The 25,433-nt window shown below is 47.1% G+C and overlaps 1 protein-coding gene across 1 annotated transcript; it reads left to right on the top strand.

Annotated features, from left to right (window-relative positions):
• The first annotated feature begins 1,626 nt into the window (after positions 1 to 1,626).
• Positions 1,627 to 23,913, top strand: ETFDH (electron transfer flavoprotein dehydrogenase). The gene is made up of 13 exons (XM_061552305.1): positions 1,627 to 1,808; positions 6,457 to 6,609; positions 8,263 to 8,492; positions 9,807 to 9,888; positions 11,958 to 12,076; positions 12,723 to 12,800; positions 13,127 to 13,273; positions 14,204 to 14,344; positions 15,043 to 15,186; positions 18,570 to 18,732; positions 18,819 to 19,001; positions 21,970 to 22,191; positions 22,754 to 23,913. The coding sequence occupies exons 1-13, from the start codon at positions 1,775 to 1,777 to the stop codon at positions 22,915 to 22,917; spliced, it is 1,860 nt and encodes a 619-aa protein (XP_061408289.1). The 5' UTR covers positions 1,627 to 1,774; the 3' UTR covers positions 22,918 to 23,913.
• Positions 23,914 to 25,433: the final 1,520 nt, after the last annotated feature.

Below are 25,433 nucleotides of genomic sequence, written 5' to 3'. Positions count from 1 at the left end.
CATTCGGCTCTTGAATCGGGTGCAACCGCAACAAACAAAAAACTAAAACATGAACAAAAAAACATCTTAAAGTGACTAAGTAATTTTGTGACTTTGTGCAAACAGAAAATCCAAGAAAAGACAGCAAAATATTGCAGAAAAAGCACCGTACACCCACGATGTGCAAAAATTCCAGTGGGATGCAAGTCAAACAACAACAAACAACCACAAGACAACTTAGATTAAGGCCATCAGTCTAACTCCGTACTACAACAAACAAACATGGCCAATCAAAACAACTTTTCGGAAATCAACTAAATAAAGCCATAAAAGCAATGAAACAGTGATCATAGGAACTGTGACCGAATTTTTTACAATAAACGACATAAACAACATGTACCACCAAACCCTGCAGCCATAGCTGGCTGCATGAGCCTAAAATAAAATGTTTCGCTCCAGATGATCGCTGCAAAGTATGACCTGTGTTTTAATTTAGTGTACTGATCTTAAAGGTGCATTGAAAAATTATAATACTTCGAATGATGCTCCTGCTGTTGTGGAGTGACTCATGCAGCCAGCTATGGCTGTAGGGTTTTGGTAGTGCATGTTGTTAATGTCGTTTATTGTGAAAATTCCGCCACAGTTCCTATGATCACTGTTTCATTGCTTTTATGGCTTTATTTTGTTGATTTTCGAAAAGTTTTTTTGATTGGCCATGTTTGTTTGTTGTAGTACAGAGTTAGGCTGATGGCCTTAATCTAAGTTGTCTTGTGGTTTTTGTTTGACTTGCATCCCACTGAGATTTTTGCACACAGCGTTGGTGTACGGTGCTTTTTCTGCAAAATTTTGCTGTTTTTTCTTGGATTTTGTGTTTGCACTCAGTCACATTAAGATGTTTTTTGTTCATGTTTTTGTTTTTTGCGGTTGCACCCGATTCAAGAGCCGAATGGCTCACAGGGCTATACCTAATAAATGAACTTGAACTATAACCCCAATTCGCCAAGTGACCAATCACCGTAAGAGCTGTCGTTGAGAGGGGAGGGGTGGGGATAGGCGTGTAGGCGTGGTTCTGACATTGACCAATCGCGTGCGCCGTGTGACTTTGATTGACAGCCACCACCAACAACGCCGCACAAAACTCGCGCGCCCCTCCTACACGGGCGGCCATATTGCGTAGGGAGCACCCCCACACCAATGTTATAAAGGGGCCCTAAATAAATAAATAAAACACTGAAATATATATCTTTTTTAAATACTTGCATAGTAAAGTGATTTTATTTTTTTCATTTACTACACAACCAGATAATACGACAAATCGCTAACCTTAAACAACCCAGTGGTTCATAAAAGTTGAAGGCGGCATAGTACTATAGCAATAGAGCAAGTGCAGAATCACTGAACCGGAATTGATAGCTTGAGAGCATTTAGCGCGGGGGGGGGGGGTGGCCCTTGAAAGTGCGGAGCCCCTAGCATATGTAGCTACTTGTGCTACTGGGATAATCCGACACTGGACACACCACCACCACCCCGGCGAGATTTGGGTAACATCCACCGATCTCGCCTTGTGCACTTGACCAAGATGGCGGCGCGCAGGCTTCAAATCCGACAAACGTCGCAGCGGTGGACCCCCTCCTCCCCCCTCGTCCTCGTCAACAGCAGCAGCAGCAGCACGAGAGAGGACGCAGGGGGTGGTGGTGAGAGTGCGAGAGACGAGGGCGCAACACTCCGCAACGATTCATTGACGAGCTGCTGCTGTTGTCGTCGAAGCAGTGGAGGAGGTGAACAACGGAGGCTCATGGCGTTTAAGTTGGTGTCGTGTTGGCCCGCAGGTGAGGCCGCAGCGTTGACACCACGCACATCGCACTGCTGCTTAACGTGCACACGGGGCAAGCCGTCTCTTAAAGTCCATTATCGTCACCTGGAAGTTTAGTTTTGATTACGGATGAATTACAATTGAACGCATTTGTGCTAGCGAGCGTTGTGTGTGAATCCGGGTCGCTGTTGATGAGTGAGGGATTGCTTGAGGAGTCTTGTGTGTGTGGCTGGCAATGGGCCCAAATGAATGGCACGGGAATGTGTGGCAAAGGTCATTGGAGGAAGGTTCGCTCTTGATCCTTGAGTGTTAACTTGATTACCAATACGGTGGTAGTGTTCATGTTGTAAACCTCTTAACATGCAAATGAATACGGTAGTTTGCTTTGACATGGCTGCTTTTGGGTAGGGCTCTGATGGTGGGCTGTTACACAAGCGTGGTGAATTATTTACACAAGTCAACACTGGGTTTACATTGCACGCAATTGTTGCGTAAATGCGTTACCGTGTGAGCGATTGTGTTGCCTTGCTTTGGAATGCCAAACTCTAAATGTGGCACGAGGTGCACGTGCAGTTTTCGAAGGGAAAAGATGAGAAGTCTATAAGCTTTATTGAGTTGCTTGCGTTACACACTTAAATATGGTTACTATTAAGTACAGGTGGACGCCTGCAATGGGACCCAATGTCTCAGAGGTGCTAGCTTACTTCACATACAGTATTTATAAGTAGTTTCACTTTAGGTGATCGTGGAAGAGGTAAACATTTGCTCTAGATGGGCTCTGTTGAACTCCGTATCGTGCGCCTTAACCTGTTCTACTTGAAGCGTTTACTTTAAAAAAAAATAGTTACACAAAATATTTAATAACATTATTCTAATTTTTTTTAATGTTTTGTCGGAATTAATGCATTTGTAAAGTATTAAATTTGACGGGTAAACATGTTAATGTTCCAAAATGTAAACCCGATGAGTGTGGAGTTGGTTGTCTGTATGTTGAACTTCTTTTGCACCGTAGTAGCCAACCGTGATATCATCGGAGGTGCGGTTCTATAAAGGGGACACTATTGAGTGCATTGCTGTTGTGATGAACGGTGCAATGAAGTGCCCCTGTGCTGTCTTCTGGACTTGGTGCTGTAGAGGTGGCCCCGAGTGGCTCAGAGGTCAGAGCGCTTGAGTTGGCACCGTTACGATTCAGGGTTATACTGGTAGGAACCTCCTGGTTACACCGGCCCACAGGGGATTATTGTGTCCGTCCGTCGTGCAGGGAGGGGCTGGGTAGGGAGGGGGGGCTGGGTGGGGAGGGGCTGGGTGGGGAGGGTGGGGAGGGGCTGGGTGGGGGGAGGGTGGGGGCTGGGTGGGGAGGGTGGGGCTCGGTGGAAAGAGGGTGGGGAGGGGCTGGTCACCCCGTGGTGCCCTTATAAAACTCAACGTTTAACCTACTCACGCCGGCTTGTGCCCGCCCTCACAGTCGGGAATATTTGCGGAATACACCACGCCGCCGTTGACCCTGGCCATTGACCGAGCAACCCAACGTTCCTAGCAGCTCCCTCCGCAGGAATGTGTTCAGTTGTAGTGAGTCGATCGTATCAGTCATGTTACCCGTTACACAAAAAACTTCACTTTAAATATGCTTCCGGGCTAAGCTGGATAAGTTACAGGGAATTGAAATGTAGCAATCGGTTTGACCGTCATGCGACAAACATTGTTATGCGGGAAAGTTGTTGCTCCCCCTACAGTGTGCACCAGAAGTCACTTGAATGGATTTAAGAGGTAGTTCTGTTATATTCTCTTCTGTGGGCCATCCTCACACAGGATGGGATTGCACTGCTATTCATCCCATGACATGACACCGATATCACAATTAGGATACAGTTCAAGAAAATTACACAAATATAAGAAAACAAGCATTCACTCCCGTGTGTATGGGCTTGTTTTTAACCTCTACGTCAACCCAAGCAAATGTTTACAGCTCCCTTTCCTCCAGTCCCCTGTAAGGAATGCAGATCAGGGCTCTGCGGACATCAGCCAAGCCAGAACCCCACGGGGCTTCTTAGGGTTCGTGTTTACAGCAAGGTCTTTGGCGTGGAACATAATTTTCACAGACACATAAAAATCACGTTCTCAACATTTTTATAGAAACTGGCTCTGAGAGGGGTCAGACTTAATAATATTGCAATAGTAATCAACTGCTGTATATCCGCTGCTGGGTGAAGGCCTTTCCATGTTACCATCCCTCACAGCTCTGCGATACCACAATCCATCGTATATCAATGAGCTGATCTCAGCGCTCCATCTCTGTGGTGGTCTACCTGTTGGGAATGTTATTTCCTTTGGCTGCAATTCCGTCACCAGTCTCAAACCATCTACTATCATCGCTTATGTCGATGTGTTCTGCCCAAGCACATATTCTTTCACAGTGAACATCATACCTCTATTTTGCATTCGTTCTGTGATCCATGTGTTCCTCTGTCTGCCCCTCAGTGCAATTCCTGGCACCCTTATCACCATGCCTCTTTGCTCACTTTTCAGCTATTGTTCCAGGTTATTTTCCATCGTCCATAAATCCTTACACCTTGGCAGGTGATATGCACTGATTAAGGAGTTTAATGTTTAGGTGTATTGTTATGCTGCTTTTCATTATCAAATGGAATTTTCCAAAATCACTCCATCCTGTCCTTGTGAACGTCTTTATTTATTTAGATCCAGTCTGCCTCCAATATTTGCTCTAGATATGCATACTTAATTTGTTTTTCAGGTGTTTCCTTTGGCTTACCGATATCATTGTTGCACATCACTTTTTTTAACCTATCTTTATCAATAGCTCAACTTTGCCCAGGTAATTCATAACACTGAGGAATTGGCGACCAAGACCTCACATTGATTTGCTTTAATTGGCTCGCCTCCAGTGATAAAAATAAAATCGTAAATAAACCCATGACGTGCCTGCCTTCCTCAGGACGCAAGCAGCCTCTGTCTCCATTTACCTCTGAACGGAAGTTCAGTTTGACAAGCAGTTTTGGCAGACAAGTTATCAAACTTGAATTATTCATCCTTGTGCTCAGCCAAAACTGTAGGTGTTGTTTGGTCTTAGCATCCTTCTCAAAGACGCAGTGTACTGCTGTTCAAAGTTGAAGATGTTTATGTAAAGCCCTTTGTCAGTCCATTGCTGGATGAAGGCCCTCCCATGGTGGGTTGCTCATAGGGGTTGTTTGAGCATGCTTTACCGTGCTGTTGAGTGCAGGTTTGTGTGACGTGGGGGCCCAGGACTGGTTCAGATGTTACCACTCAGGTCACCGGGTTCATAGCCAAATGCATTAACTACTGCGCCACTGCTCCCACCCCTTGGAAGAAGATGATACAACTTGTATTGAACGCAATTTATATATCTTAGAAAATGGAAATAATTGCACAGTGAATGCAGGTGAACATGAATCGACATCATGCATTTTATTCGCATGGGAAAACTACAGTAATGACTTGGCCACAAATTACCGTAATTCCCTTGCAGTTCTATTAACGGGTACACTTTCAGCACCTTTCTCAAATACACGCAAAGATGTTGATGAGGGGTCCAGAGGGCTCATGGGAACTCAGGTCTTTCCTTCCCACATTCTCGGTTTCTCCCACGCCCTTCCAGTTGCCCGGCCCCTTTCGTGGTCTGGATTTCACATGATGGGGTCACCGAGTACTGGGACATGCTCCAAGTCAAAACCCAGCATCCTGGAGTGACTGCAGGGAGCACAGACAGCTGCACCGTGTGCACACGCAAGATTATTTTAGAACGAGGCAGCTTTGCGTGAGACAGTGTGCGCCACCATGTGACATTAAAACCAGCTGTGCACAATTTAATAATCCTGTTACACTGTATGTCTGGTACCTGCACTGCATATGCATGCGTACTTTATATAGTAACTAAATAACACGAGAGTATGGAGAAAGCAATGGCTCAGTCGTTAGCACATTGTGCTATAAACGTGGCCACCTGAGTTTGATTCCCAGCCATTGAGAACATCAGTGACAAGTGACATCTGAAATGGTCCTCAGGCTCTTCCATTTCACCAACCCACAATGACCGACATGGGGAAGCAAGGTCAAACAATCTCCACGACAGACACGCTGTGGAGAGGCCTTCATCCAACAGGGGATTGTCACTGCACGCATACAAAGTCAGAGTGGTTTCCTGCATAAACGCGTGGCGGTGCTTATCTTATACAGCCAGTGGTAGATATGTGTCATTCTTATGGCAGGGAAGAGTCGATAGCTCAATAAATGTTGCTTCCCACAGCATCAGTCCTTAAGGGATGAAGGGTCGAGATTATCTGTGGTATTTGAACGCGCGTTTGGATGCTTCATAATTTCAAATTGTATCGTAATGTATGTTATATTAATGCATACATCTATATATGCATTAACTCTGTATATTATACATAATTCTCTGATATAAGACTTATGATTCTTACCTCCTAACAGTGTTGTGTTTTTCTGTCACGAGCTGCATTTGGGTTGTTTCTTCCAGTGCCTTTTCGTCAAGATCCGGCTTGGTTCTGTGTCTTCCAGTGAAGGCCCCATCTTGGATCATAATGTTCTCTGCTTGTGCAGTGCATGAGGAATGTTCTGTAAATACAGAGCTTGGCGTAATCACCTTGCGTCGTGTGCGTGTTCCGCAGTGCGCCACTGCCTACCCGCCGTGCGGGGTGCCGAGAGGGGCCCAGCATGTATCGCCGCCTCCTGCCGCTCCTTCTCTTCGGGGTCAGAAGTCACGCCCAAGATAACGACGCACTACACGGTGCACCCGCGGGACAATGACCCACGATGGGCCGGTAACGACCATGCAGCACATGGCACCACTCACACCACTGCCGCCACCAGCACTCACACCACCACTGCCAGTGCCTTGAATAATGAATGCAAATTGCAACTATTTCTCAAGATAAACCCGCATGCAGGGGCACTCTGGAATGCCCGAGTTAGTGCTGGGTGCTTTGCTGGACTGCTCCAAACAGGTGGCAGAGCTAAAGGTCTCGCTTGACTGGTTGTAGAGTGACCTCGGTTGACTTGCTTTTGTTAGTGGTGCACACTATAATCAGAACTATAGAGACAAGGGTTTGTGGATCGCAAAGATTTGTGAAATTTCCCGCTGGAGATGGTAGGACAGCAGGTGGGTTCTTGAAGCCATCTGAGCAGACCTATTTATCTCCTCGTTTTTTTCTTATTTTTACAAATAAATTCCAAGTTCATGCATTATCTATCACGGTATAAAATGAAGAAGCCATGTGCCAGAGAAAGGCTGCATATGAGATTCTTCACATGACATCTCCAAAACGAAACATCCGGTGACCTATCCTTTACACAGTAGAGGGCACACTTCATACAATCAGTAGGGGTGCCCTCATGATATTGTCACATGACCGTAAAACATTTTGAATTCTCAAAGCTGGAATTTAGACAAACTTAGAAGAGGGTATTTTTGTACAGTCATTGGTGGCTGAGCTTTGAACATCAACTTTCTGCATGTAAGAACCTGGTTTTATTATGGGTAGCTGCCTGGAATTGAACCCACGATTTCAGCGGTGCCAGCTCAGTTTTCTGACCTCCAAGCCACTCGGCCGCCTTTTGTATCCACTTGTACTCCAATTTCCTACACCGTGCAAATCACTTTTGGCCATGCTTCTATATGTAGTTCTGATACTAAGCAAGGCTTTGGTGAATAATTAAAATACATTACTTTTGCCATGAATCTTATAAGTTGGCATACAGTCTGACTCAGAGGGCCAAACAGCATCTTGCCAATGAGTCTCCTCCATACGACCGACATTGCAATAAATACCTAAGCATCATAGGCGACAACACGTCTTCTAAGTAGAGAAACGGCAGTGTTTTTTTCTGGTGGCAAGCACAGCAGGAGTGTTGAGTGTTTTTCGATCAACATCGCTACCTTGGAAGGCTCCTGTGAATTTCCAACGACACAAAACAGTATGATTGGGTACACCACAGTAAAACGATTGGCAGATCACGTATGGTGGTGAGTACTCCCACCTGTACCAAGAGGTCTGGCCAGCGTGGAAGAGTAGGCCAATACCCTCTATAAATGATTTTTAGAGCTACTTCAAGTGGAGGCCCTTCCATCAGCAGTAGTGTGAGAAAGAGATGGCAGGGCTGCACCTTTATCTTTTTAACTTTTCTGAAAACTACAGTTTACGTGACCTAACGTGAGTCTGCTTCTGAAGTTCTAACAATCGCTTTTGAAAGATAAATTGACTGTACATGCTGATGTTCCATATGACAAATGACTCCGATTCAAATGAGGATATGGTACGCACGTGTGCCCTACATAACTCAGGAGTGCGCTCGTTAAAAATCTCGTTGGCGTCTACCAATGATTGGGTACGTGTGGTGTGTAATGACTTAAATTTGGCGTGCGCGCTACCATCTCTTCTCCCCGTTTCCTCTCTTGTCTTTTGTGCGTCGCACAGACGTGAACATGGAGCGCTTTGTGGACGAGGCGGACGTGGTGATCGTGGGTGCCGGCCCCGCGGGGCTGTCGGCCGCCATCCGCCTCAAGCAGCTGGCGGCGGAGGCCGGGGCAGAGCTGCGCGTGTGCGTGGTGGAGAAGGCGGCACAGCTGGGTGCGCACACGCTGTCCGGCGCCTGTCTGGAGCCCACCGTGCTGCAGAACCTCTTCCCCGATTGGAAGGAAAGAGGGGTGAGCAAAAACGCTGCTGCTTCCACCCCCCATCATCACCACCGCTGGGGCTTGTGTTGATTCATCACAACCGTCACCGACTGCTAGGCTTGATGATTTGTCACAACCACCACCACCGACCGTGACTCAATGAGTTGTTGCGATTCGTGGCGACGATTTGATTCATGCATAGTCCCATGGGATGTTGGCTATCAACAACAAGGCAACTCCTATGACTAATTGGGAATGGGACGCAAGCGTAGGATTGATCACCCTGTCGCTGGCCGCCTTTGGGGAGGGTGTATAGTATGAAAGGCCGAAACACCCTAGGAACCAAAGGTTCACTACTGACGATACGCTCCCCAAATTTCACCAGGCTCATTGTTCATGAACTCTTGGAAGTGCTTGCACAAAGGATAGTAACATCTCATCGTGTATTCTTGGAATCTGAAGAATTTGTATGTGTTGTTTGGACCGTCTCTTGTTATCTCCTTTGTTCCGTGTCTTGTTTGTGTTGTCTCGCTCTCTCATTGATATTGCTCATCTCACTTGCTTCTTCTGGCTCCTTTTCATGTCTTATCTGTGCTATATCATTCTGTCAGTTTCATCTGTACTGTCTGACTTGTCTCCACAATCTGTTTCACATCTTTAATCTCTTTCCGTATAATTCATTTATGAACCAAAAGGTGTACAATTTTGATATGTGCAAAAATCCCCAGTACAGTAGTCATTACTTACACATACAATTGATACATATATGTTTGAGACATGTAAGAATTTTATTTATGTTATTATTTTCATTTTGAATGTTTAGTCACCACCATTGCCACATGTCTGATTTGTGAAAAGTTTGTTGATCCTGAGAAACGGAGTTTTCTTCGCTCAACTCATTTATACTAGGTTAGCCATGGCCCTCTGTGAAGTAGCTTTTTGGCCACCTTCAAAAGAATCGCAAATTTGTGTCAAACTGAATGTATGTATGTATACGTGATTGGCGAGAGTACGGTAATAGCGAAGATCACCACAATTCATAAAATCATCAATTAAAATTATTATTGCAGCTATGAATCGCACGTTCAATTGTGCTTTGAAACAGCTGAACTTTTGTGCATATTACATGTAATGGGTTCACAAATTCAGAAAATGTATTTAATCTTTTACAGCAACTATCGATTCTGCTACACGACAAAGTCAAAAAGGAATACATTGTTGAATGGCATCATGTCCCTAAATCATGACAGTTCATGGAATGTGTGAATCATTGCATAACTGTTGTGTCTGTGAACGGTGCTTTTCATGCATGGCAGGTCACAGGTTTGATTTTACTTGTTTCAGGCCCCGCTCCACACACCTGTGACGAAGGACAGGTTCGGGATCCTCACCAAGAAGCACCGAATCCCAGTGCCCATCCTTCCAGGTGACTTAACACTTCACCAGCCTTATACTGGTAGGAACCAAGTGGACCAGCCACCAATAGATTATATCGTCCGTCCGTTTGTCCGTCCGTCCGTGTAGCAACATCGCCCCCTACTGCAAACACTTGGCATGACCCTACAAAAACTGAGACCTAGGCCTGAAACTCTCCCTTCGTATCGTACCCCCGCGTGTGTGAAAGGTGGTTAATGTTTAACAATGTTACATTTCCTGATGTTTTTAAATAGCAACATTTACATTTAAAGCTTTTACACAAATAATTAAAACATTTATATTAACAATTAACTCACGGCGGCCTAAGGCCTACAGCTAGGCCTAAAGCCTAGACCTAGGCCTCAAACTCTCCCTTTCGTATCGTACCCCCGCGTGTGTGAAAGGTGGTTAATGTTTAACAATGTTACATTCCCTGATGTTTTTAAATAGCAACATTTACATTTAAAGCTTTTACATAAATAATTAAAACATTTATATTTACAATTAACTCACGGCAGCCTAAGGCCTACAGCTAGGCCTAAAGCCTAGACCTAGGCCTCAAACGCTCCCTTCGTATCGTACCCACGCGTGTGTGAAAGGTGGTAATGTTTAACAATGTTACATTCCCTGATGTTTTTAAATAGCAACATTTACATTTAAAGCTTTTACACAAATAATGAAAACATTTATATTAACAATTAACTCACGGCGGCCTAAGGCCTACAGCTAGGCCTAAAGCCTAGACCTAGGCCTCAAACTCTCCCTTCGTATCGTACCCCCGCGTGTGTGAAAGGTGGTTAATGTTTAACAATGTTACATTCCCTGATGTTTTTAAATAGCAACATTTACATTTAAAGCTTTTACATAAATAATTAAAACATTTATATTAACAATTAACTCACGGCGGCCTAAGGCCTACAGCTAGGCCTAAAGCCTAGACCTAGGCCTCAAACTCTCCCTTCTTATCGTACCCCCGCGTGTGTGAAAGGGAGTTAATGTTTAACAATGTTACATTCCCTGATGTTTTTTAATAGAAACATTTACATTTAAAGCTTTTACATTAAAAACAACTCCCTACCCCCCCCTCGTCGGCGGCTCTCCAGCCGAGCCAGGCCTGGGAATCTCTCCCCAGCTTCCCCAAGCTGGGCGGGGCTACAGCGGCAGGGGGCGGGGCTACGCGGGGCTGGGCGGGGCAACGGCGGCAGGGGGCGTGGGCACGAGGTGGAGGGCAGGGCTACGTGGGGTTGGGGCGGGGTTACGGCGGTAAGGGGCGGGGCAATGAGCTGGGGGCGGGGACACCGAGATGGGGCGGGGCCACGGGTGGCCGGGGCGGGGTTACGCGGGTGGAGGGCGGGGCCACGGGGCATCCACTTATTGGCGGCCATTTTTTGCCATTTCATTTTATTATAGCCATTCAATTGTTCGGTCCTACCAGCCCACCCCACAGGATCCTGTTCCTTCACCCAGACAGGAAAATGAAAAGGTTCACTTTTTTCAAACCTGCGTGAGTGCCCACTGAGATGCAACATTACGCTCGCAAACAGCCTGGGTGTAAACATTTCAGTGGTGACCGGAATGATAACAGCAGGGCACCAGCAAGCTATGAACGCAAGAATGAGACCTTAAGTTCCATCTCTGCTGCTTTTATCAGATTGGTTATCATCCATGTCTTGTTTCTTGAAGACATACTTGAAATCCTGTGTTTTAATTAATATTGTGTTAAAATGCATAGTATATAAAACGATAACATTCTTGATATCAAGGTGCAAAATGATACATATTGGATACACAACTCTTTGTGCCCTCATAATGAATTGGTTTTGTGTAGTGACAGACATTTGTTAAGATGGGCTGATTAACTGCTCACTTTTCTAAAGTCTGTTTACACAGCTCACAAATCCTGTGACTGACCCCTTTCATGTCTGCACAAAAGACTCTTTTCGCCATACCCTTATCTACCTGATTTTTCCATTTACCAACAAATTAAATCTGTCCTTTTTTACCTTGAGCTGCAGTCCCATTTAGACAACAACACAATTGTGCGTGTGCTCGACCAATTGGTCTTGTTGTGGGCGACAGGGCTGCCCATGAACAACCACGGAAACTACATCGTGCGGCTGGGCAACCTGGTGCGGTGGCTGGGGGAGCAGGCGGAGTCGCTCGGCGTCGAGATCTACCCGGGCTACGCTGCTAGCGAGGTGCCAATACGCGCCGGCGTGCGAGCATGACGTTTAGTCTGCAAAACGGAGACGTAACGTGCCATGGCGAGACCCGGCAGCACTCGCTGTAAAGTGTTCGACGAACTCGCGGTGTCCGTGCACCTTGAAGAGGTGTAAATTTTTTATACAGGGAAATAATATATTTTAAACGTGAATGTTATTTTTGGATGTGTATTGAAAATGTGTGAAAAAACAGCCGTGTCCTGGCTAATTAAGAAATGATGTCATGTTATTTGTCTCATAAATAGTGTAGAGTCCCATCTGCTGGGCTGATGCATCACTACAGGTACATTGTATAGCTCCGGTGCAAACTGGTATTGTGAGTAGCACGGTTGTGTGGGAGTCTATATAAACGCTCTTATGCCTACATGCAAGCGCACGCGTGTGAGAGTTACCAAAGTCATGCCCAAGCTCTTGTGACGGACGACCAGACGAGGTCATTCTGTCTCATTAATATCGAGTGTTATTAATAGTTTATTATTTTGTAATAGTTGCCATCTATTGACATGCATGTGGAGTTATACAAATCTTGCTGGTAGCTGTAGTGTCTGGTTGGCTGTATTGCGAAGGCTTGCATGTGCATTCTGTATCTCCGCATCTCTGCTCCCGGCTCCACGCGTGCCAGGTGTTGTTCCACGAGGATGGAAGCGTGAAGGGCATCGCCACCAACGACGTGGGCATCCACAAGGACGGCTCGCCCAAGGTGCAGCGAGCTCGCGGTGGCCACCGAACCCCACACCAGTATTCATTCGGCCGGCACGTTTCATTTGAATGACTAAATGAAATCCACGGATTATGAGTTGACTAAATTCCCCAGGTTCTTGTCAATTACACTAAAGCTACTTAAATGTTGACAAAATTCACACAGTCCCACACGTCTCTTGCCTCTCCTATTACAGTACATAATTGCAGTGTTAACTAACACTGCATATGTTTAATGTTTAACTCTCTGTAGCATGTGTTTTGTGTATTGGTCAGTCAGGATTCCTCTGACTTTCCCTGTAAGCTTCTCATCTCGCGCGGTGGTAGGAGACGTTTGAGCGCGGCATGGAGCTGCATGCGAAGGTGACGCTGTTCGGTGAGGGCTGCCACGGCCACCTGGCAAAGCAGCTGTACAAGCGCTACAACCTGCGGGAGAACTGCCAGGCCCAAACCTATGCCATAGGACTCAAGGAGGTGCGCATCCTCCCACGTGCCCACACGCTTCTCTCTCGCACCCATTCGCGGACACATGTGCAATTGCTCTGACACCCATTAGGGTGTGAATTTACAGCTATTCACACTCACCCATTCACACTCGTTTGTACTCGCCCACTTGTGTACATCTGCAGCCCCTTTGTCAATCCACTACTGGATGAGGGCCTCCACAACCCGTGCGGGTCGTGAGGGCTGTTTGACCACACGTCACCACGCTAGTCAGCGCGGGTTAGTGAAGTTGGGGAGCGTTGCCATAGGAGCGTATACTGTAAATATAGTACAACAATGGATCTTGTTGCACTGTCCTGCTGCCTACAATAGCAACTGCTTCTCATGGACAACATTTTAATCACTAGAATTTTGAGAGAGCTTCTCGGCGCCTCGCCCGTCACCCCTGCTGATGTCCTCTTCCCCCCCCTCCCCCCCAATGTGTGCAGATACTACTGACTCTATTGTATGTAGGGTGTATAGGCATATATGCCTACAAAATAAAGATATTTTTTGGGGGGGGGTGTGACATATTTTTTTGGCGGGGGCGACATATTTTTTTGGCGGGGGCTAACTTTTTCCCCCCACATCTGGGGGGGGGGGGGGTGGGGAGGGTCCACTCTTATAATTAAGTTGATGGACAAACAGAACATCAGGCTTTTATAATATAGATTTACTTGATTTTCATCCATTCACACTCCCATACATACATTCGCTCGCAAACAATCAACACATTCACCTACTCAAAGCCATTCACATTACCCTATGCATACCTATCCAAACTCAACTTTTTAGGGTCACTCTCTCACAGCCATTAACGCTCTTGTGAGTCCTTGAGTGTTGCCTCTTCTCCTACCTCTGCGTGCCGAATCCTCCTGTGCATCCCTCCCCATACTCGTTTCTCCACCCTGTGTGGCTCAGTTGTGGGAGGTGGACGCGAGCCTCTGGCGCCCGGGCCTGGTGGAGCACACAGTGGGGTGGCCGCTGGACCGGCACACATACGGCGGCTCCTTCCTCTACCACCTCAACGAGGGCGAGCCGCTCGTCGCACTCGGATTCGTGGTGAATGGACTGGCGCGCAGGACACGGTAGACGGGACGGGTGGTGTGCACGGCATAGGTGGAGCAGGTGGTGTCCATGGCTTGCGTGACACTTGTGCCCACTCGAGGGCCAGGTAGCTCCAGGCACAGTAATTGACATTGCACTGCCGCAGGTGGTGGCTGTAGAATGGCCAGGTCTTTGTCCAAGAAAAGACTAGTAATACATCCTTATAATAAACACGATTTATACTGGGCTAAATACTTAGCTAAATATGATTAGGCAAATAATATTTTCCTGGGCAGGACATGTGTGCAGGATGGCCATTTACAGAGAAAGGCATTGAAATTATTACCGCGAGTCAAGCGACCACAGGGAAGACCTAAGACCAGAAGATGGGGTACTTTTTGGGCCGGGCTTGGAGACCGCGTGTCTGCTGTGCAGCCTGTGCGGGATCAGGAGGATGGTAAAAAGCGTTGCTGAGGTGTGATGGCATCAATGTCTTTGGCCATGATGACACCTTGATTTTCAATTCCCAGAATGTTATTTATTCAGACAGCTGGAATCTCCTGAGAAGGAGTCTTGAGACTGAATAGTCCCCCTTCCTACATGAAGTAATTATTGTTCCAGTTCTAAAACTTTTGTATTGGCCTCTGCTCCTCATTCTGTGTGTCTACTGCATCACTAAACGAGCGGCTACTTTTCTCTTCTTTGCCCACTAGGTGGGGCTGGACTACCAGAATCCGTACCTCAACCCATTCCGCGAGTTCCAGCGCTTCAAGCATCACCCAAGCGTGCAGCCGACGCTGGAGGGCGGCAAGCGCATCGCGTACGGCGCTCGTGCTCTCAACGAGGGCGGTGTGCAGGTACGGGCGCCGGCGGGCACGTCGAGTGGGCGCGGGCACTGGGTTCTTTTACTCGGGAAAGTGAGTCAGGTTTAGGGTGAGGAATGTCAAAACGCACTGGGGTTGTGACAAGTCATTAATCAGTCCGTCCCTTCATCTGTCAAGCTCTGATTTTGACTCGGGTGAAATTACTTGAGTTTAAATGTTGTCAGCACGTTGTCAATGGCAATGCCCAAGCGCTGAAAATGGCCGCGAAGAGTTCTACAAGATTATTGGTGCAGAATTCATAATTTAAACTCAACCGTTCATTTTCATCAAAATGAGTTATGTTGCTTTTACTGATGTTACGATAATGATGACAACATACTGTTTTAGCTGGGGTTTACCAGATGCAGTGGAGGCTCAGGTCATTTTGGGGACTGAACACCGAGATCTCTAATTTCCTAGATGTAATACGCAATATACATATGTAGGAAAGTGACCGTCTCACGTGCCAGACAGAACCCTAACATTCCCAGCTGGGGATCCCCACACTTTGTGAACACAAGACCAGCGAGCATTCCCAAGCAGCTGTATCCATTGGGTGGCGACCGGTTTGACAGGCAAAACCGCATTTCTGCCGCTGAGAAGTCCGGCACAGGAGGAGAGGTGGGGGGTGGGCGTACACAGAGCTGCAGCGCTCCTCACCTGTCTGATGACTCACCCAGTGTGTGTGGGTGTGAACTGTATATCTATCGGGTTGAACAGACTTACGCATAGGTTCATACCATTGCCCCGGCACGTGCTCTAAAGGCATAAGGGGTTGCCATCCTTTTATCTGATGCTCAACCTTTCAGTTCCACCTCGGCGCAGTTCATGTGTTTGGGTGGCTTAGGCTGATGGGTGTGTCAGGCGATGGCCGTGGTGGTGGGGTCGTGCATCGGGGAAACCGGGCCTGTAGTGCCCGGCGGTCGGAGCTGGTCAGGAGCAGAAGGCGGCTGCCGAGGGGAAGCCCACATCCAGCAGTGGAATGACAAATGGCTGTACATATACAATCCTGCTATGCCTGGCACCAGTGAACAGTAGTGTTTTTCTTCATTGATAGATACAGGTGGACTGATCCACAGTGTCTATTCACTGGAGTATATATGATGTTTTTCCATGGACCCCTTAACACAGACGAGTCAGCCTCTCATGTCGTTCCATACTTTAACTCTATGAAGCCCTGTGTTTCCAGGGCTTCATGATAGGCATATGACCCTCGAGTCCAAGGACCCCAAATTCAGAACTCCTGCTTTTAGGTATCAAAGATAATTTTTTTTGTTCTTTTCCTTCCTTCGTAAAGTGAAGTTTCTCTTGAGATTAAACTATACATGTCCTGTATCGCACCTAGAGAAAACCACGTATTTTGGCGGATATAGTCTACGTAATGCTGAATTGTATGTTTTTCAGTCGTACAGCTCGGGGATGGTCTTCGGTCGCATGCATTTTTTCAGTATCATCCAAGATATCTTTCAACTCCGTTCCTCAGTTATGTAACTCAGTCTGGGCAGATGAGTTCTGGCGAGTTTCTGCACGATCAGACCACTGCTTTCAGGCACCCACCGACTTGGTGTGAAGGTGCACGTTGGCGTAACATTCATCTTACACCAGTTTAGACACTGCTATATGCTGAAGGTGACCCAGAAACTTCAGCAGTCACTATCCCATTTTCAAAGAACTGCCCTGTGCGTAGGTTTTTTTTGGCCGATTTATCATGAATGGAAATGCCCTCTCAGTATATCGTGCTGACGCGTTATCAAATGCCTCGTGATTGCGACGTTGTGAGGAGATCAGTCGTGCCACATCCAACCCGCACAACCACAACCATGGCTGATCTTATCAGCACAGACTTGATTTTTAGCTTTAGACCATCTTGATAAAATCTTGGAACATGGTGTCACCGTTTTGACACAGTTTTCATTTTTATTTGTATAACTCCCAGCAACACAGTTATTACCATATCCAGATGAGCTCATTGTAGATATGTCTGCTTTTGAGCCTGCAGTATGAATACAATTAACTGGAATAAATCCGCTCACAGCATCTATTGTGAGTGGATTCTCATTGACCTCTGATCAACTGGAGGTGTCCCAGTCAAACTAGATCCTGTTAAGTGTTTGGTTAAAACAAATAAAAAAAACTAATTCTGAAAGAAGTGAGAACATATGTCAAGCCTACATTTCATGAAGGATGTTGTAAAATAACACATTGTTCTATTTGACGAATTTAATGTCATAAAAAGTGGTATAGTCTGTGTGTCAAGTGATAGGTGAAATATTTACAATGATCCATCTATAGAGCTGTTCTAACCGGGACTTTTTTTGCACAATCTTCCATTCATTATGGACGTATTAAAAATGTCTCTTGTAAAAGTTACATTTCCTTACGTTATCTTGGCATAGGCGAGTCTTGAGGTCACACATTGTAGTGCGAAGCTTAAAAAAATCCACGCCCTTCGCGTAGCGGGCGTAAGGCTGCGGGTTGTACTCAGCGGGCGCTTTCCGCCCCTGACCGGCTCCGACCGGGCACTACTGGCCCAGTTTCCCCGACGCACGAGCCCACCACCATGGCCATCGCCTGACACCCCCATCAGCTGAAGCCACCCAAACACAAGGAAATGAAAAACGTGAAGCACGGCAGTCACTGGGTTGTTTTGTACAAAGCGGTGAAGCCGGTGCAAGATAAGGCTGACGCTTGTATCGAGATGACTGGCACAGTCCCTGCTGCCAATTGGCTTTACAGACAAACCAGCTTTGTTAATTCACCTGCTGTGTGCTGTGCTCTTTTACTGAAAAGAAGTTGCACAAGTTTCATTCAGATTTTATTTTTTATGAAACCTTCCACAACACGTGAACAAATCATTGTTAAGGACTGTGAAATGAGTATTCTTAACGTGTGACCTGACATTTGACCTTAACGATAGCCCCTAAACCAATTATATTCTGGCCTAACTTACAACCCCTGTTGCCATTGAAGTTATAGGAATGCATTATTATTTAGCAGGTTGTGATGTGCAAACTAGTGTTCTGATCTACATGTGCGTGTGTGTACTGTGGGTTTGCACTGTGTATGTGTACTGTAGTGATAATTAATTGTATGTGCATATGCTGTGTGTATGTGTATATACACTGTGTGTGTTGGCATAGGAGGGGGGGGGCTACAGCTGGTGCATCCTTCAGTCATCCCAGTTAGCCAACCCATGGCACCTCAGTCTGTCCCTTGACCTGCCAGCGAGCCTTCGACACTTCACGTGGCCTCAGGGTGCACCTAGCCTGGTACAGGCGCCGTGGTGATGTCACTGTCACTTAGTGGCGAATGGCGGGTATTGGTATTGTGTGTGTGAGAATCTGTGCCCTGTGTGTATGTGCGTTGTGCACGCACAGTCGATCCCCCAGCTGACCTTCCCAGGCGGGTTGCTCATCGGCTGCAGCCCAGGCTTCATGAACGTGCCTAAGATCAAGGGAACACACACGGCCATGTACAGCGGCATTCTGGCCGCGCAGGCCATCTTTCCGAGGCTCTCAAGCGCACAGGGAGGCGAGCACGGTACTAACAACGCCTACAAAAACACCAGACAGTCACGGCCGTGTGGACACGTTCTGAATAACGTCCACTCCCGTGCGCCACATCAGGCCTGCACGTGCCCGAATACGAGGAGGCGCTGCACTCGTCCTGGATGTGGAAGGAGCTCTACACCGTGCGCAACATCCGCCCATCGTGCCACTCGGTGCTCGGCCTCTATGGCGGCATGATCTACACGGGCATCTTCTACTGGATGCTGCGTGGAAAGGAGCCCTGGACGCTCAAGCACAAAGGTGACCGGCCCATCCTGCCCTTCTCTGCACACAGCCGCATAATACCATTGCTGACAAAGATGCCCCATGACTTGGTTGTATCTTCGTGTAAAATTAGGGCACTGCCACTTTACTTCCCATGAGCAGAGAGGTGGTAGAACAGGATTCGTTTTGTATGGGGTGTGCAACAACGTTTGAAGCCCCAGGGCAGAATGTTGTGCGGTGCAGGCTGCTGATGTTTCTGCAGCAGCCAGCGTTTCTTTGGAGTCTACGTGCTGGTATCACTACAGACGGCATTGCTTGTAGTGCAGATGACATGCTACACTGGCTGATATTTAAGGAGGGCAGGACCCGGGTTAAATAATTCTGGGAAGCTAAAGTACGGGTTCCTTTGCCTATGTGTGAATACCTTACTAGACATCTGCGTTTCTGTCCTACATTTAGAGGTGCGGACACCCTTTGATACGGTACGAAGTCGGTAACAATTTAATGACTGCTGATCATGACTGGTTTGTGCACAAGTCATGCCCTTTGCTTGTACACAGATACCCGGTGCCACCTCTGCCACCCTCATAAGACATCACTACCCTTCCCACGTCCTCACCATTATCTCCCTGCATCAGTAGAGTTGGATACAGCTGCCTCGGCACATTCCACATCATTTCCTAGTTTGAAAATACAACAGTGAGTGTTTTCACTGTCCACATTGACAGAGGTTCATTCTGCAGTGATTAAATAAAAAGGCAATGGATGCTTCAATCTGTTAACGAATGGACCACCCTGCCCCCACCCTCTCTATCCAGTAACAACCGCCGTTCATTAATACGTGGCAGTGACATTACCACGGCGCTTTTGCCATGCCATGTGAAGTGTCGAAGGCCCGCTGGCAGGATGTCACGGAACATACCCAGGTACCATGGGTTGACTGACTGAGATGACTGGCGTTTTAGTCGCTCGGTGCTCCGCTCATTGTTGTGAACGTCATTTCTCTGCCCTCCGCTGTTGCTGGAGGGCGACAGCCTCCAACTCCCCAGCAGCGTCGTTCACGAACCTCCTTCACAGAGGCCGATCTTGACACTGTTGGTACCAGTCATCGGCAAGTCCAATCAACTTCACCATCCTTCTGTACCACATGAGTTAATATCTTTCTTTTAGCCTTTTCCACGCACGTTTAGCCCCATCTATCCAGCCGAACAGAAGCTGCTTGGGCATGCGGTGTCTGGGCATGTGGGTTACATGACCCAGCGAAACCCAGTCTCGCTTGCCAGAGGAGCTCACTGATGGGACTGTGTCAAGATCTTTTAAGGAACTATGAACTCCTCCCACAATCCAGTCTGGTTAAACCCAGGATGGACTGTAGGTAGACAAGTCTGAATGTTTCTAACTGACAGATTTTTCTTTAGAGGGCTCCACATTTCACAAGCATAGAGAAGGGAGGGCATAACTATGGCTGAGAAGACCCGGAGCTTTATATAGCGTGATTTATATAGCGTGACAGGCCAGGTAGCTTCCACACAGCATTAAGCAGCTGATGAAAAGATAATGCAGCTCGACTGATTCGGAGTGAGACCTTGGCTGCTAAACCGGAGCTGGTCATAAGGAACACTATTCAAGTATGGAAACTTCTCCACTCTCTCCATAACTGCCCCATCACTCGTTGAGAGTTGAGGAAGGGCAGCATTTCATCACCTAAGAGCCCATCTGATGGTAAGGCCCCATCTCTTAGCAGCATGCTTCAGGTTCAGCAGTAGTATCTCCAACTCCTCGGTGGGCAGCAATCACCTGATCATCCGCATACATATGGTTGACGAATAGGGAGCCATCCCTTGTCCGCACCCAGGCATCGATCAGCCTCTAATTGTATCTATACTAGACGGAAATTCCATCGGTACATCCATGCGAAGCTTCTCGAACTACATGGTAAAAGACGATGTTAAAGTATTGGGGCCAAAGAGCATCCCTGCTGTACCCCCTCTGCTGTAGCATATGGACAGAGAAAACGGCTTCCATGCAGGACTGCCCTGGTCTAAAACCACATTGGGGCTTTGCAAGCTTCTTGGCATGTATGGCAAGGTGATGTTGACAGTACCTTTCCCGGCACAAAGAGAAGGGACATACCCCAGTAGTTGTTGCAATCATTGTAATCCCCCTTTTTAAAAATTGGGACCACTAGGGCATCCTCCCAATCCTGCGGAACCCATCTTGTGGACGAGACAGTTTTAATTATGTCAAATATGGCAGTCTACACAGAAACGCCACCCTCCCTCAGCAGTTCGCTTGGGAGGTCATGTCTCCCTTTCGCTTTACCTGGTTTCAAGCTCCGAATCACCCTACGCACTTCCTCAACAGATGACACATCAGCCAACCACTCACAAGGAGCGACTCCTTCCTCCAATATTTGAGGTGCAGCAGCACCCAGCAGGGTCAACCCCATATTGCCCTATGATGGTTTTTGAGCTGTTGGGTTTCCCCTCCCCCAAGACGTCACAGAAATGCTCAGCAAACCTGCGAACCTGTTCTCGGGAGTCAGAGATCGGATCAAAGTTCTTTCCCTGAAGGATGGTTTTTAGGTGTGGCGCTGCAAGTTACTTTTTCGATCGTGTTAATAAAGAGTCCTTTGTTATCGTGTGCTGAGGTAGCCTCCCTATCCACACTCAACTACACATACAGTTGCACCTCTCCCCCTCTTCATCCATAGGTTTTGAATTGTGACTCCAAATGCACCAATTTTAACCCACTACTGTCGGTATTTCTGCTGCTGGTATTTGCTGCATGCGTATGTGTGAGTCTGCTGGTGTGTATGCGGGTCTGTTGGTGCGCATGTGATTCTACTTGTGTCTATGTAATTCTGCTCATGTATATGATTCTGCTGGTGTGTGTATGATTCTGCTGTTGTGTATGTGGGTCTGCGGTCCAATGCTGGCTGCGTGTGCAAATTTTGCTCATACACGTGCTTGTACCCAATTGCACCATCACTCCCCTCTCCCAGGTGCTGACTCGTCATCACTCAAGCTTGCCAAGGACTGCACGCCCATCGAGTACCCACGGCCAGATGGCAAGATCAGCTTTGACCTGCTCTCCTCGGTGGCGCTAAGTGGCACTAACCACGAGGGTGACCAGCCGGCGCACCTCACGCTCGCCGACGACAGCGTGCCCGTGCAGCGCAACCTGGCGCTCTACGACGGCCCTGAGCAGCGCTTCTGCCCTGCAGGTACCTGGGGAGGGGACACGGCTCGAGGGACATAGGCGGGCAGATGTAAAAGGTGCAATCCTTGCGTATGTGTCTGTGTAGGTATGCTCAATGTAAAAAAGACTAATGATCTCCTGTACAGCCTTAGCATACAGTTGGGGCTAGTGCTTTTAGTGAGCACCCATTAAGTGTCGGCACGACACACGAGGGGGTGGGTGGCCAACAACACGCTCGGCTGCCTTTCATCTCTCCAGCGCTGATGTTTATACACGGCAGTAGCTACTCGTATATAAGGCTGAATTGACCTGAGGGGAGACCCAGTATCGGTTCAGATATTTGTCACTGATGTTAGTATAATGCGCTATATGCTGCAGTACCTCTTAACCGCTGCACTATTCACACACATGCATGCATGCAGATGTACAATTGTACATATACATATGCACAGATGCATTCATAAACGTACATTTTGCTCCACCTGTTGAATTCACTTCCTGAAGCTCCATCACGTGGAGAGAAAAACTTCAGACATCACTGTGCATGGCGCTGAGTGAGCGAATGCGCGTGCTTGTTCCTCCTGCAGGCGTTTACGAGTTCGTCCCCAACGACAGCGGCGAGGGCATGCGGCTGCAGATCAACGCTCAGAACTGCGTGCACTGCAAGACGTGCGACATCAAGGACCCGAGCCAGAACATCAACTGGGTGGTGCCCGAGGGCAGCGGAGGCCCCGCCTACAACGGACTGTGACCGCCCATCTCCTCCTGACCCCCGTTGTTATCTACACGGCCGTCCCCACTGCTCTCTCCACCCCGAGGGTGCCTGTTTTGAGTTGTCAGGACAACCGGTAGGGTCGTGGCGGATGTGAGCCGGGCTCTCTGATGGTGCCTCCACGTCCCCACTATTGAGACGTGTTTAGACGCAGCCTTGCTTGGCTCGCACTGCCGATAAAAATAATGTGTGGAGTTTCTTGTGTTGCATTCATGGGTTAGTGGTGGTAATTGCCGCTGTTCCCATTCCAATAATGGTGCCGCAGCCGCTAAGTTTGATACCATGGGCAAGATTTGTATTTGTTCAAGTCAAATTTTTAATAAGTTAGAAGCTCCTACATATTTTTTGCCAAAGAGAGCTTTTCTTTTAGCGTCGAGTTAACGTTCTGTACTTGAATGTAGGTTGATTATACATTGCCATAAAATCTGCGAGACTGTGCGATGAGGTTTCGCGACGTAAAGTCAATGCTGTGCCTCCCTGGCTCAACTGACCTCTGCTCTGAGCCTGGGTTTGTTCTGTGTCTGGTGAAAGCGATGGCTTGAATACTCTGAACGTACTCTAGCATTGCTGCTTTTGTATGAATCGAGCATTAACGTCTTGCATTTAAATGAAGTTTACCAACTGTGGAAAATTTTAATGAGCCTCAAGGACTGTCTCATTCATTGTATGTGCAACTGTTGAAGAGTAGTCACTCGGATCTCACTGTGCTTCAAAAAATTGTTGTGAGATGAGATGGTTAGGGAGTGTAATTTTGGGAAGTGGGGGAAAGTAAAGTTTATTGTATGACTATGGGCTCATTCAGCTGATGTCACTTTTGACTCTAAATTTGTGTGAGCGCAATGCACTTAGATTTTTGGAAAAGAAGTGTTGTGTTGAAGTTTTGTGCACGGTGGTCTTTTTTTAAAGCCTTAAATATAATATCCAAATGTATGAAACAGTATTTCAAAAATAGTTCTACTGTGATTTTTGCCGCAAGTTGTCACTAAGGGTTAGTTTCTTTGGAAATTTTAAAAAGTATTCCGCTGGATAGCATTCACAAATAAAGCGTTATAACTTCAAACGTAAAAATTTTAATCAAACCACAAATACCCACACACCCAGTGCACCAGGCATTTGTTTTAGTCCGCAAGCCCCTTCCTGTGTGAAAAGCCTTTTGTGCTCTGCTGCTGGGGCCAAACCCATGGCTTCCAACAAAATCACAGCCAATGTCACAAGCAGAGGTTCTCTTGTTGACTATTCAATTTAGAATGTGCTCACAGGGAGAAAATATTCTTATGAATAAACCAAAGTGTTACTGAACTGGTACTCAGGAGTTGGACTGGGCCACTAGGAAAACTGGGCATTTGCCCATTGAAACCAGTCATGGAGTTGATCTATCGCACACACTTAACCCCACTTAATTCTCAACTTCAATCTGCCTGCAAACCATATGTAAGTTGGGCTGTGGCACTCAATGATTCGTAATTAGAGTGTAAAGAGCAAAAATTTAGGGCAGTGGTCCTTAGGAGGATTGTTGCTGCATATATCATGAAGGATTTGATGCATGTATTGCGAGAGTTGACGGTAATTGATGCATTGCTGAATCATTGCATGCCTCGGGCTAATGCAGTTCAAAGAAGGAAGAAAAGTCATGCATATGCATGGTTTCTGAAACACTTGAATATCAGTTTGCCCGATGTAGTTTAGTTTTTTAGCAACATGGTACATAACTTTTGAAGCTGAACGAGATGGTCACACTGCACGACCTGTGATGTCGCGAGGTGACGTCGCACATCATCTGCAAGGGAAGGCGCACGTTCCTCCTCAACTCCAAAGGCGAATCTTTTTAGTGCTGGTTGTCTTAACGTTTTGGGCAGCACTTGAATCAAATTTGGCCACTTCTGTAATGCAAGATCATAAAGAGCAACACAACTTTGCATAAAAGTTTTTTTCTCATATAGAATCCTCTTTATAAGAGTTATCGTCTCCCCACGTTACAGAAGGGTGGAGTGGACAGCTAATGCGTTACGAGAACAACACGTTATTAACGGGTGGGTTCCCTATGAGCCCTCTCTGCCCCCACCATTAGCCCTGCTGATGCAGACGCAATGGTGAATGGCGAGAGATGCGTCGTCGCCGTCCTCGTAGCTCACTCACGCTGTGCCCGCGTGCTCTCCAGAGGGAAAAAAAACAGCGCAGCTGACCCAGTCCCACCCCCCTCCTCACGCCGCCAGCCTCTGTAATTGAAAACTCGTGGTGATTTTTTTTTTCATGAGACTGCCTGCACTGCACTGTGTACGTGCACACGGGCCTTGTGTTAAAAAGCACTGCGGGTAGTAAAATGTTCATATGCGGTCGTCACTTAGACCAAAGGTTCTCACCCTGTAGCCCAAGCACGTAGCGCATTACTCGTTTAAAATGCACTTTACATTTATACTAGTACAGCACACCGGTGTGTTCGAGAGCCAAGCCACAACATTTACAAACTGAGTACGACGTTTCGCCAATAATTACAA

This window comes from Lethenteron reissneri, chromosome 16 (assembly GCF_015708825.2).
Source record: "Lethenteron reissneri isolate LAM-NWPU_2019-01 chromosome 16, ASM1570882v1, whole genome shotgun sequence".
Taxonomy (NCBI): Eukaryota; Metazoa; Chordata; class Hyperoartia; order Petromyzontiformes; family Petromyzontidae; genus Lethenteron; species Lethenteron reissneri.
This window is presented reverse-complemented; position numbering and strand designations above follow the sequence as displayed.